The following is a 13,861-nucleotide window of genomic DNA, read 5'->3' as shown; positions in this document are numbered from 1 at the left end:
GGTCAGCATCATCTCTTCTCAGGTGTTCTGGATCTAGACTGGAGCTTGTGTAAATCCTAGTTACCACGGGATGAAGATCCAGCAGAAACAGAGAAACAAGTAGAGACATCATTAGCATAGCTAACAAAGTAAAATTAATTAGTTTTTATCTTAACCCAAGCTAAAGAATAATAATGCACATTTTATTAGATAACTGCAATCACAAATTATGAGATACATTATTCGAATGCTTGGTGAAAGAGATGTTTTTTAATCTAGATTTAAACAGAAAGAGTGTGTCTGAACCCCAGACATCAGGAAGGCTATTCCAGAGTTTGGGAGCCAAATGTGATAAAGCTCTACCTCCTTTAGTGGACTTTGCTATCCTAGGAACGACCAAAAGTCCAGTGTTTTGTGACCTTAGGGTGCGTGATGGGTTGTAGCATGGTAGAAGGCTAGTTAGGTACGCAGGAGCTAATAGGTAAGTAGGTAAGGGCCTTATAGGTAAGTAATGATAATTTGTAACTGATACAGAACTTAATAGGTAGCCAGTGCAGAGACTGTAAAATTGGGGTAATATGATCATATTTTCTTGACCTGCTAAGGACTCTAGCTGCTGCATTTTGGACGACCTGTAGCTTGTTTATTGAAGATGCAGGACAACCACCTAGAAGTGCATTACAATAGTCCAGTCTAGAGGTCATGAATGCATGAACTAGCTTTTCTGCATCAGGAACAGATAACATGTTTCGTAGCTTGGCAATGTTTCTAAGATGGAAGAATGCAGTTTTTGTGACATGAGAAATATGATTTTCAAAAGACAAATTGCTGTCTAATATAACACCCAGATTTCTGACTGTAGAGGATGTAACAGTTCATCCGTCTAGTGGCAGATTGTAATCTACAAGATTCTGTGTAGTGTTTTTTGGTCCAATAATTAATATCTCTGTCTTATCTGAATTTAATAGGAGAAAATGATTGGTCATCCAATCTTTTACATTTTTAACACACTCTGTTAGCTTAGATAATTGGGAAGTTTCATCTGGTCCCACTGAGATAAATAGTTGAATATCACTAACATTACATGGAAACAAATCCCGTATTTTCTAATAATATTACCAAGGGGCAACATGTATATTGAAAATAGAATGGGACCTAGGACAGATCCTTGTGGCACTCCATATTTTACTGATGATAAATGAGATGACTCCCCATTTAAATAAACAAAATAGTAGCGATCAAACAGGTAGGGTCTAAACCATCTTAGAGCCTGCCCTTGAATACCTGTATAGTTTTGTAATCGATCTATGAGTAGGTCATGATCTATGGTGTCGAACGCAGCACTAAGATCAAGTAAGACTAGAAGTGAGATGCAGCCTTGATCTGAAACAAGAAAGTAATTTGTAATTTTAACAAGTGCAGTTTCTGTGCTATGGTGGGGCCTGAAACCTGACTGAAATTCTTCATACAGATCATTTTTATGCAGGAAGGAGCTCAGTTGAGCAGACACAACTTTTTCAAAAATTTTAGACATAAATGGAAGATTTGAAATAGGCCTATAATTTGCCAGTTCACTAGGATCTAGTTTTGGTTTCTTAATAAGAGGCTTAATAACCGCCAGCTTGAATGGTTTTGGGACGTGACTTACAGATAATGACGAGTTAATTATATTGAGAAGTGGTTCTTCGGCTACAGGTAACAACTCTTTCAGGATCTAATAAACTTGTTTTTGGTTTAGATACAGTGATAAGTTTATTTAGCTCTTCCTGTCCTATAGTTGTAAAGCACTGCAGGAACTGATGGAAAATCAATTCCATGTGACAGATTAAATCTAGAGTATGATTTTCAACAATGAGTAGGTCCTGAAACATGTTGTCTAACCCCAATAGAGTTCAGAATGTCTATAAATGCTGATCCCAATGCATCTTTTTCATTATCAACATGGATATTAAAATCACTAACAATTAAAACTTTATCTGCAGCCAGAACTAACTCAGATGTAAATTCACCAAACTCTTTAATAAAGTCTGTATGGTGGCCTGGTGGCCTGTATACAGTAGCCAGTACAAACATCACAGGGGATTTATCATTAACATTTGTTTCTCTGGATAATGCTATATGAAGCACCATTACTTCAAACGTGTTATACTTGAAGCCTGCCCTCTGAGAAATCCTGAAAACATTGTTATAAATTCAAGCAACACCTCCCCCTTTGCCTTTCGGATGCAGTTCATGTTTATAACAGTAATCTTGTCTCTCTGTCTGTCTGTATGTATCTGTCTCTCTGTCAGTATCTGTCTTTCTGTGTCTGTCTGTATCTGTCTGTCTGTCTGTATCTGTTTTTTTGTGTGTCTGTGTCTGTCTGTATCTGTGTGTCTGTCTGTCTGTATCTGTCTCTCTGTGTCTGTCTGTCTGTATCTGTCTGTCTGTATGTCTGTCTCTCTGTCTGTCTGTATCTGTCTGTCTGTCTGTCTGTCTATGTGTCTGTCTATCTGTCTGTGTGTCTGTCTGTCTGTCTGTCTGTCTGTCTCTCTGTATGTCTGTATCTATCTGTGCAGCATCTTCTCGATTGACCTCGTCAGAGAAATGCAGAGCACATTATCATTAGGAGAATTGTTTTGGGGCAGCGCATCGCGAGCAGAACACATCCACCACTGGAGGGATCAAATCTGTGCCATCTGATGCTCAAGGATTTATGGGTTTAGACAAAATTGCTTTTCCCAGTGTGGAGATTAAACTGTGTGTGATGTTAGCAGGACAGACGTCCATGTTTGTTCAGGCTGTGCCACTAAAGAGAGGATGAGGCTTGTTCTGGCTGCAAAGTGTGGAGGATGTGAACACTGAACAGGGATATGAGCACCATGCAGCTGGAGACTGTGTTTGTGTTTATCTGCGTCTGTCTGGTGGGCGCCGCTGGAAGATCATCCCACATAAGAGGTCACAGACCGGAGCCCTACAAGCAAAGCAGGTAATAATCCTGTTGTGAACGTGGCCTGTCGAGTGCAAAGGAATGAAATCAAACGATGGCTCGCTTCTCTAATAGAGTTGTAGTTTCTTTCATGATAGAAGAAAGTCTGGAAATGAGGACGTTTAATTGTAAGTTTAAATCTGATGATCTTCTGATATTCTGTCTGCCTGCTTGTTTAATGTGGGATTTCATATCAATGTCTGAAGCTTCAGTTTCACTCAGTTTTCACTGTGAGTCTTACTCTTCTCATGTGTCCAGAATGTGCTAGAAAGTCCTCATTCCTTAAAAGAGTTGGTAATCAGACAGCATATGACTTCCTGTGAGTTTCTCATCAGTCATCCTCATCTAGTGGCTGTAACCTTTTAACTCAGTTTGATGGAAAATGTTTCTTTTAAAACATTGTTATCTCATTTAAACATGTCTAGTTTTACACATAGTGTCTCATTTTTTGCAGTGATGCCATACATTTTTATATTTTTTTATTCCCCAAAATTTTTCTGTGAACAAGAAGCATTGTTTTCTTTGTGTGAAGAATAACTAAAAAAGCATTTTTCCACTATAAAAATCCTTTCGTGCAATGGAATGTTTCCATGCATGTTCATGGACACATCGGTGCCAAAAACGGTCCTTTATCTCCCTGCACCGTTTCATAACACAGTAACAGACATCAGTGTCCAGATCCTGTACATGACTGTCACGATGTCAGACGAGTGTTGTGTCGTGTCCGTGGAGGAGACACAGAGAGGATTATTAACCAGCTGCTGGTGAGCAGCTGAAACCAGTACCATCACATCAAACATGTCTTCATGCTCACGCCTTCTTCTGTGACTCTGTTCCCACCAGCTCCTCAGCTGTCATCTGCACATAATGATGTGTTTGATCTGAGCTGAACATCAGAGATGCTTTAAAAACAGCTCAGATGTATGTGATGTTAGTCAGGGATGATGCTGTACATCACAAGCTGGAAGAGATCGAAAAGTACAAATGTCTGCTGCACTAAAGCAAACACTGAAAATGTACAATATCACAGATGAAGTGTGACACTTGTCAGACATCCCTGTGCGTCTGTTAAATATTTAATCAAATGTGATCAAAACGAGGGCAGTACTCTCAGCTCTGAACATATGGGATCAAGTTTACATCCACTCCACTGAATCAGTGCAGAAACACAGGAGAAAGGCCTGCTGATACACAGAACTTCATCTCTTTCTCTTGTTCTTCCTCACAGATTACGCCGAGAAACAACACGAGTGGATGGAGGAACACACAAGTCTGGCAGGTACAACATCATTCAATTCGGATCTTGGATACGGATCTTTACAGACTTTATGGTTTTATAGTGTTTATTGAGATTTCAATATACATTCTTTTAGTTGAAAAGAAGAAATATCAGACTAGTGAGATCAGAATCTATGAGTGCCATTAGTGTGTATGTACTTCTGTTGGATATCTTTTGAAGCGTGTCTTTGAGTATCTCGTCCACAGCTTTTCTAATAGTTCTACTCTCATTATCATCGCAGCCCAATCTTCAGAAGAAGTCCAGACATGACAAAGTCTCCTATGACCAAATCTGAGCAGCTGTTGAGGATAGATGACCATGATTTCACAATGAGACCTGCGTTTGGAGGTGAGCACGAGCCACAAACAGCATCCTGAGATCCTGCATGGGTTTGCATTGATCTTGGTTTCATGGTTCACACTGCAGACGTGTGATGAGACACATCTCAGAATGATGGCCTTGCCAGGATGTTTTGTATTAATGGATGTTTTTTAATTTTTCAGATCACATTTATGTATTTGTTAGACTCTTTAGTTCAAAAGTGTGCATTTTTATCAGTTCATGCCTCCCCTGGGAATCAAAGCCAGGGATCTGCTTCACATGAAAACCCTCTCTTGATCCAGCTTCACAAGGCACTGCAGAGAAGAGCACAAGTTTCTTTATGACGGAGGCATCATAACTGACTGATGATAACATTACAACACTCTTTTCCTGGGCTCTTTGGCTTTGGCTTGGCATGTGCATGTAGAAAAATGAAAACAGAGCCGGGTGACCAGATGTGAGACGGTCGTGACCCACTTGTGTTTGAGCGCTCGTGTCACAGACGATAGTGAGTCTGAGCTAAAATAGGACACAGATACAGCAGAGTTAAATCCTGTCTGCTCACAGAAAGAGAGCGCTGCTCTACTGTAGCCACGGTGGAAATATCTCAGGATAATGATGCACTCAGTTAATGTCTAAAAATACAACAAGTGAGGAGCGAAACGATCCTGTCTTTGCCTGTCCACGTACAGGACCTCCGATTCCAGTAGGTGTGGATGTCCAGGTGGAGAGTCTCGACACCATCTCTGAGGCTGACATGGTGAGCGCTTGATTAAGAGTGAGCCATTATTATTATTATTATTATTATTGTTATTGTGAATCATCTGAATTGACAGACATATTCAAGGAAAAGAATCGGTTTAAAACCCATCTCTTTCATCTTTATTTGACCCTCTAACTCTATTCAAGACTTGCACTCTATTCATTTACTAACTGCTCGTTTTCTTTAAAAAAACACACACTAGCTTTTCTTACCTTTTTTTGCATTCTGTCTATTTGTGTGTCTCATTCCTCAGTGTTTTTAGCATCTGGTGTTTCTCCTCAGGATTTTACCATGACCCTGTATTTGAGACATTACTGGAAAGACGAGCGCCTGTCCTTCTCGAGCACCAATAATCAAAGCATGACCTTCGACAGCCGGCTGGTGAAGAAGATCTGGGTTCCTGACATGTTCTTCGTTCACTCCAAAAGATCTTTCATCCACGACACCACAACAGACAACGTGATGCTACGAGTGTATCCCGACGGAAACGTCCTGTACAGTCTGAGGTGAGGGCTATCACATCAACCTGACAGATGTGAAAGATCTCAGTCAATCAAGAGACTCGAATCATCTCACTCCTTCTCAACTGATGCTCTCTGATCAAACAGTCTGAGCAGAGGCTATAATTACCACTCGCCAAGCACCAAACTAAACCGTGTTACTCGTTAGGGCAGTAACTTTTTAATATTCATTCTAAAGATGTGGTTTAGCACGATTCATCAATTGCAAGAACTACACTGCAATTCTATACAATTCTGTAAAGCACACACCTTCACCACTCATTGCTTAAAACATGCATCATGCATAATAATCACAAAATATGCAAAATAAATGAATATTTACTGCTGGTAAATGTAGCACTATTGAGGATGTTTGCGCTCCTCGCTGGACGATGCATGGGTCATCTGAACTAGCGCTGGATGTGTTGTGTTGTTGTAGAGTGACCGTCACTGCCATGTGTAACATGGACCTGAGTCGATTCCCTCTGGACACACAGACGTGCTCACTGGAGATCGAGAGCTGTACGTACACAGACACAGCACACACCCGTCCACCTCACCTCTGACCTCTGACCTCTGACCTCTGTGTATCTTCTGATGATGATGTGCTGCTGTTATTTCAGATGCGTACACTGACGACGATCTAATGCTTTACTGGAAGAAGGGCAACGAGTCGCTGAACACCGATGACAAGATTTCTCTGTCCCAGTTTCTCATCCAGAAGTTCCACACCACAACCAAGCTTGCGTTCTACAGCAGCACAGGTAACGATTCAGCACTCTCAGACGCTCGTCTCAAATGTTTAGCACAGATCCTTCAGGTTTCAGAGTGAAGCGCCACCAAATCCTGTGAAATAGTGACAGTGGCTCTGGACGTGTGTCCCAAAGCTCAGCTCTTACTGACTGAAGGATGTTCATCACTGGACAAAGGCTAAACATTGAGACTGAACAAAGCTCATCTCTGGTGTGAACTGCTCCAAAGGACCCTGTGTCTCCTGAACCCTGAGGTTCGGTGATGCTGTCGTTCAGGTGAAGCAGGTCACTGTGCAGGTGTCACTCGTTCTCATCCACACTGGCTCAGTCTAAACACCAGTTTTCTGGTCTAGAAGTAAGAGTTACTTGACCAACAAGATGAATAGAAACTTTTGACCGCCATTTTGAAATAGCAACTAAACACAAAGATGTTGAATTCACTGTGTTTGGATGCTGATGTAGATGAGCATCAGTAGCACCGCTGATGGTGTTTGGAGCCTCAGAGCAGCTGTGTGTGCTTAGAAAACCAGAATGGGACTCCGTGATCAATGATGTTAAATGCAAATGAAGTGTAGAAAACGCTAACGCTGTACATATCAGGCCTTTTTCCACTGCTTTGTTGCTTGAACAGCACTGTCTTAGCTTTGAAAATGAATGTGCAAAATCACCAACACTGTACCACTCTTAAGTAAAGTATTCAGCTGCACCAGTGATTGAGCTGCACATGTAGTGTGAACACTCCCTATGAGCTTTAATCCAGATCTGTTTTCCAGGCTGGTACAATCGTCTCTACATACACTTCACTCTTCGGCGGCACGTCTTCTTCTTCCTGCTGCAAACGTATTTCCCGGCCACGCTGATGGTCATGCTGTCCTGGGTGTCCTTCTGGATCGACCGCAGGGCCGTGCCAGCCAGAGTTCCTCTCGGTAGGAGAAACCCGCTCCACATGGACACGCTCAATACACTTGAACATTTATTAATTACTGTCATGTAAGTGAGAGATTAATCAGAGCGTGTTCAGTCGGTAAGATGCAAGCAATGATGAAATCACGGGTTCGATTCTAAAGGAATACTTTGAATGCACTAAAAGTCTCTTCAGATTGAAGCGTCTGCCTGTCCCGTTTGTTCAGCTGTAACAGTCCTTAAAATCATGCTTTGACTCACAGGCATCACGACGGTGCTCACGATGTCCACCATCATCACCGGAGTCAACGCCTCCATGCCCAGAGTCTCCTACATCAAAGCCGTGGATATTTACCTGTGGGTCAGCTTCGTCTTCGTCTTCCTCTCCGTCATCGAGTACGCGGCCGTCAATTACCTGACCACGGTGCAGGAGCGGCGAGAGAGGAAGCTCAGGAATCAAGTAAGCACACACACATTAACATGACGAGAGAGTGATGCTCAGAAATGATCTGTCGCTGCATCTCATCTGTGTCTCCTGTGTGTACGGCTTGACGCTGCAGCTGCCTTGCACGTGTGGACTAGTGAACCCAGACGAGGACATGATGATGACCACGTGCTACAGCGGCGAGGATCCCAGCGCAGCGGGGACGTATGGGATGCCTGAGAACGGAGCGAGGCAGGAGAGGATCCTGGCCCAGCTTACCCTCGCCGACAGCCGGAGGACGAGCCGAGTGAAGACGCCCCTGGCATACGTCAACGTCTGGATAGACACTCATGCCATAGACAAGTACTCCCGAGTGATCTTTCCTGCCGCTTACACGCTCTTCAACATCATCTACTGGTCCATCTACTCCTAACACCTCAGCGGATCTGAGAGAACCAGAACATCATCCGCTGCGTCTCTCTGCCTTCTCCATCCTGGATCTCACACTCCTACAGTGTTGTAGGTTTCTATTGTTCAACAAAAGCAACTTGAGTTGAAACTCATGTTACTCCTCACAAATAAAGATGAGAAGCCACTGGTGTGAAAGGACTGATCTGGCAGAAGCTGCCCGTTTAGAGACCACACACGTGACTCCTTCGAGACTGTTATTTCAATGCATGTATTTATCAAGGATGTCTATCAGTGAAATTCTTTTAATTTTTATTTGCACAATGTTGTTGTAGTCACACATTAAGACTGAATGGTGTGTGAATGTACAGCAGGGACTCTTCACTCAAGACAACTACACAACACAACCCTAAATCAAGTTTGCTCACTCTTCTTGGACATACAGTAACCTTGCAGGCAATATGTGAGGATGCAGTCCTCCGCTGGCGTTCACATGAACCTTTCTGCACAACATTGATGTTTTCAACTGACAAGAGTCTTTATAAACATCTAGCCTATATTTACTAAAATAACTTGATAAATGCTTTTATAATTTAATTTTTCATGTTTAATATTACAAACTGTGCTGTGTTTTTAATAAAATACATGTTAGGTATGATTAAAAAAGGCCATAGTTTATTTTTATTCAACAGAGGGTAAAACAAACAATGCATATTGTATGATCTGACATTGTGCATTATTCATCTGAACATATGGATGATTTTAAACCTTTAATCCTTCTGAATATACATGACCTTTGTTCTTTTCTTCTGCAGACTAGTAATCTCTGGTAATCTACAGCGGCCTGCTAATGGATCGCGCCATTTGTGGCATTGCATCGATTTCCTCACGCTGATCAACACATAAGCATGAATAAGCACTTCAGTACTATGTTGAGAGAGTCTGGCAATATTGTGTAAATGAAAAAATGCAAAGCATGAAATTTTACTGATATGGGAACCAAACGAAAGCAAACCATCCAGTATAACTCCAAGACTTTTCACCTGGGCAGAAATATTGACTGATTATGATCAATGAACAAGGTACAGGATTGAGTTTAAGACAGACCCAGAACCCACAAGGAGGGCTTCAGTCTTACTGGTATTTAACTTAAAAAAAAAAAAATTTGACATTCAAATATTAATGTCCTGGACACATTTAGTAAAATCAGGAGGGGGATGAAAAACATTAGGTCTTTCAGAAATGTACACGTCGTCGGCGTAAAAATTAAAATGAATACCGTAGGAACAAAAAATAAGACCAATAGGAAGAATATAAATGATGAATAAAAGCGGACCCAACACCGACCCCTGTGGAACGCCATGAGTAACGGAGACAGGATCTGAATGTGTATTCTTAAACTGCACAAACTGTTTTCTGTCACTTAAATAAGATGAAAACCAAAGAAGCGCATTATCAGCTATTTCTATGCCAGCCAGTCAGTCCAATAATACTGAATGGCTCATAGTATTAAATGCAGCACTAATATCAAACAGAATAAGAATAGACAGAAGACCAGAATCAGCAGCTAGGAGAAGATCATTTATAACCTTAACAAGAGCTGTTTCCGTACTATGTTTGGGTCAAAAACCTGACTGAAAAAGCCTGCAAATGTCATTACTTTGTAAATGCGATTAAAGTTGTTCTGCTACTGTTCTTTCAAGTATTTTTGAAATAAAAGGGAGCTTAGAAATAGGCCTGTAATTATTTAGATCATTAAGATCAGCACCAGTGTTTTTAAGAAGTGGAGTGATAGAAGCCAGTTTGAAAGATGAAGGAACAGTAGCAGTTGATAATGATGAACACATGATAGCTGTAATAATAGAAGAAACTGGATACAGAACTACACTAAAACAGTAGGCAAGGGATCAAGTGAACAGGTGCAAGTCTCAGACTTCATGATCTGCTGAGTAATATAATCAACTGAGGGCAGCTCAAAATTAGAGAAAGTACTTGTAGACCAACAAATATGGTTAAGTCCATTTTGATAATCACTAGACATCAAACCAGAATTAACCAATTCATAATGTAAGCTGTCAATCTAGAGTTAAATTAGAATAAGACACACATTGACTGGGAGAAAGTGAAACGGTATCGTGAGGTTTCAACAGTTTGTTAATAGTCCTGAACAAGGTTGATTTAGCTATGATTTAAAACGATGATTTAGCTCTTTCCAGTGCTGCCTTGTAGGAAACCAGCTCAGGAATTCAGAAGTACTGTAAAGCTAATGTACTCTTTAGCACAGAACTAGCACACCTCTAGCACATGCGGACCACCTTCTGAGTTTACCAACAGAACATAGCCACACAAAGACAAAAGACAAAGCATACATTATAATTGTACCCTCGTGAATGTGGAGGAGTCAAGCAGTTGTTTTAAGCAGTTTTTAATGTATTCTTCTGTATATCTGCATACAGATGAGGAGTAACACAACACAGGAACTCCAGGATCGGCTCAGTCTGAGCTAGCCACTGATGAAACACAAAGCTGTTAACATCCAGAACAACACTATAAAGGTCATTCTTCAGCGGATTCAGTTAAAGCACACACTCACCACCCAGGAGAAGCACAACGCAAAGCACTCGGCCAAGAACACCCATGTGTCTCAATTAATAAAAAAAACAAAGAGTCATCTCAACATTTTTCACTGCTTTATTCTTCGTTGATTTCAGGAGGGGTTTGAAGCAATGCATGATGCCTTCACAACCTCTCTCACCGGTCTTATAGAAGTTAAAAAGCGTAATGAATCAGACTACTACACACTTATTTAAAATGACTTCCCCGAGAGGAAATGACAGTCTCTTCATGATCGGTCCAGATGACTCTGTCAGTGATAGTACTGTCCTCCTCGTCCTCCTCTGCTCCATCGGCCTGCTCTCCATCCGTCTCCTCCGGAGCGCCATCCGCCCGCCCCTCGCTTCCCACCGTATCCTCCTCCTCCTCCGTCAGCTCTCTTCCTCCACGCAGGCATCTCAGGAAGAGGAGCTTCGATCTCAGACGGCCGTCCGCCGCGGTCAGGAACCCGTCCCATCAGGATCTGAGCGGTCACCACACACACCGAGCGTCACACACAAGCTGACAGAGAGGCACAGAAAGGCCTGATAATCTACGTACTCTGTTTATTGCACAGCTGGTCTTCTCTCTGCACGAGCCGCTGCTGGTCTTCACCATATAGCAGACGTCCTGTCTCGCGGCGAGCAGATGAGACACGCTCACCGAGCACCGCAGAGACAGAGAATAGCGCTTCGGCTGATACGCTCGGGCCATGCTGTCAATTCTCACCTGAAAAACACAATTGTTTTTCTTTCAAACTAATCAATGAAGTGTGTGTCTGTCTATCACTGACATAAAGCAAGAGATTGAACGAATGCAAGCAGCTGACTGGAAGAACATAACTCTACTGTCCTGTCACTAGTATTAATGAAGAATAATGGTCCACCTCTATTTTTTATCTACATGCTTCCTCTGGGTCTTAATTTCCAGTGTTACGCTGATGATACACAAATCTATTTCACTGCACAGCCCAACTGTTTTACCTCTTTCTTCTTTAACATCTTGCCTACATGATCTTGAAGTATGGATGGTTAAAAAAAACTGAATTTCTGTTGGTAAGCCCTGAATGCCTGGTCTAACCCCATTTTGCCCTCTCTATGAACACTGATGGAGCTCTAGTTCCTCCCTCCTTCACTATACTTGTGTAAACTGAAGTGTGCGTGCCTTGGCTCTGTCGGACCAGCTGAAGGACTGTATGGTCACATCCAGGCGTTTGATCAGCATACGCCGCCGACACTCGTACTCCGCCGACAGAGCACCGTTGATCTTCTCCAGCTCGCTCTGGACACAAGAACACATCTCACTACACACACACACGTTTATATTTCACTGTCAGACACCTATCAGACACTTTCCTGATCTGACACCCTCATCAGTTAATACTCTGTTAAATCAAACTCTTCTCACCCATTGGTCCGGACGCAGGGAGCTCTTGAACGCAGGATCACCCACATGTGTTTCTGGAAGCTGCTCGAGTAAAACATTCACCTGCACCAGAGGAAAAGATTCAGTACTTACACAAAAACACGCACACAGAACAACATGAAAAACAGAGAGCTAATGGTGGAGCCATGAAGACTGATATATATGTAGACGTATGAGATAGATTATATAGAAATATAGAAATGATAATTCTCTTTAAATGTGATGTATATAGGCTCCTGTGACTACAAATAAACAGAAACAGACTCGACTGAATAAGCAGACTGTTCATAACGCTTTATTTCTGTGTGACTAATTTTCAATCCTGATAAATTAATTAATTATGATCAGTGTATCACTTATTATATTAAAACATCAACGCTTTAGGATTTCAATATTTACCAAAGCATGCAAACAGACACTTTTATCATGTTTGTTTAGTGATCGCTCTAGTTCCAGGGATATATTTCTCGGTTCTCTCTGTTGGTGTAATGAAGGGGTTGTGTGAGGTTGTTCTGAGAGGCGTGTGTTTTACTGAAGCACGGGGCAAACATTCAGCACAATATTGACCATTTTTAATCTGAACTATTACATACCAGAACTTAAATAGTTTATATGGGATTTTGGAAACTTGTTATTTAACTTTAACATCACAGTTTTCTATAGGCTAATGGATAATGCTTGTAAAGCTTTAACAAACCAAATTAAATACATAAAAAAAAAAACCTTTAAAAACTGGGGGCAGTGTATGTAAATTCAATATGATGTATTTTGCACTGCATTGTGTTTTAGGTTCATCGTAAAACGCATGAAAATTGACCATAATATTACTACACTAACCTTTTAACCACTTAGTCTTCACTTTTACTAGAGTAAAATCATTGTTAATGTAGGAGAAAATTAATGTCCTGACAGAAACATATCAGTACATTTTACTGTTTGTTTCAAATATAATCATACGTTACTCAAGTGTCCTTAAATTTAACATTTACTTAAAATATGCCTTAATGAACAAAACTATAAAACATTTTAATTCTAAGAGGATAATGGACGTTTCTGCTGTGAACGTGACTATTAAATGCATTAAATAAATAAAACTAAGTGCATCAAAGTAGCTAACACTGCTGTTTACATGTAGCAATATGAAAGATAATAAGCAAAATAAATGTAATAACTTAACACTGACATTCATTATGTTATGTGAAGAAAACACAGGAACTTCTGCGGAGAGTAATGTTCGCTCGGCGCTGTTGTAACGGATCAGATCTGCTGATACTGCGCTGTCTCGTCCAGCGCTCGCTGTGTTTGGGTCCCCATACCCCCCCAATCACACTGACCCCACAGTGGAGGAGCAGCTATTGATTAGAGGGACACTGATCAGGTCCCATGTCAGTTTAATACCCAAGTACACTGGAGTAACATTGTATTTGTACTGTCACTCAAGTGGTTGGTGTGTGTGCTCGTCCAGCGCGGCGGACCATGAAGGATGTTTCTGGACTGAGAAGCAGGAGATGTAATGAAACACTGGCAGTGAATGACACACCTGCTGC

The 13,861-nt window shown here is 41.4% G+C and overlaps 2 protein-coding genes across 3 annotated transcripts in view; one reads left to right on the top strand and one right to left on the bottom strand.

Annotated features, from left to right (window-relative positions):
* The first annotated feature begins 2,476 nt into the window (after positions 1-2,476).
* On the top strand, positions 2,477-9,606 carry LOC113060407 (gamma-aminobutyric acid receptor subunit rho-1-like). Its single transcript, XM_026229300.1, has 10 exons — positions 2,477-2,947; positions 4,176-4,226; positions 4,468-4,574; positions 5,240-5,307; positions 5,593-5,816; positions 6,250-6,332; positions 6,434-6,574; positions 7,336-7,488; positions 7,729-7,925; positions 8,026-9,606. Exons 1-10 carry the CDS (start codon positions 2,832-2,834, stop codon positions 8,320-8,322), a joined length of 1,437 nt encoding a protein of 478 aa, XP_026085085.1. The 5' UTR covers positions 2,477-2,831; the 3' UTR covers positions 8,323-9,606.
* A 1,366-nt stretch (positions 9,607-10,972) lies between these two features.
* Positions 10,973-13,861, bottom strand: part of fam98b (family with sequence similarity 98 member B) — a 9,097-nt gene continuing 6,208 nt past the window's right edge. For both annotated transcript variants that reach the window (XM_026229301.1, XM_026229302.1), the window contains exons 4-8: positions 13,855-13,861; positions 12,297-12,377; positions 12,054-12,170; positions 11,451-11,618; positions 10,973-11,373 (exon numbers count right to left, since the gene is read on the bottom strand). The exon at positions 13,855-13,861 is cut by the window's right edge and continues 172 nt beyond it. In XM_026229301.1, coding sequence (XP_026085086.1) covers positions 11,164-11,373; positions 11,451-11,618; positions 12,054-12,170; positions 12,297-12,377; positions 13,855-13,861 — 583 coding nt within the window. In that variant the 3' untranslated portion in view covers positions 10,973-11,163. The remainder of the gene's footprint in view (positions 11,374-11,450; positions 11,619-12,053; positions 12,171-12,296; positions 12,378-13,854) is intronic.

The sequence above is a fragment of the Carassius auratus genome, chromosome 42 (assembly GCF_003368295.1).
Source record: "Carassius auratus strain Wakin chromosome 42, ASM336829v1, whole genome shotgun sequence".
NCBI classification, from domain to species: domain Eukaryota; kingdom Metazoa; phylum Chordata; class Actinopteri; order Cypriniformes; family Cyprinidae; genus Carassius; species Carassius auratus.
This window is presented reverse-complemented; position numbering and strand designations above follow the sequence as displayed.

Coding starts and splice junctions, on each gene's coding strand:
- LOC113060407 (XM_026229300.1), top strand. CDS start 2,832: ATGAGCACCATGCAGCTGGAGACTGTGTTTGTGTTTATCTGCGTCTGT. Junction 2,948..4,175: donor GAGCCCTACAAGCAAAGCAG/GTAATAATCCTG, acceptor TCTTCCTCACAG/ATTACGCCGAGAAACAACAC. Junction 6,575..7,335: donor TGCGTTCTACAGCAGCACAG/GTAACGATTCAG, acceptor TCTGTTTTCCAG/GCTGGTACAATCGTCTCTAC.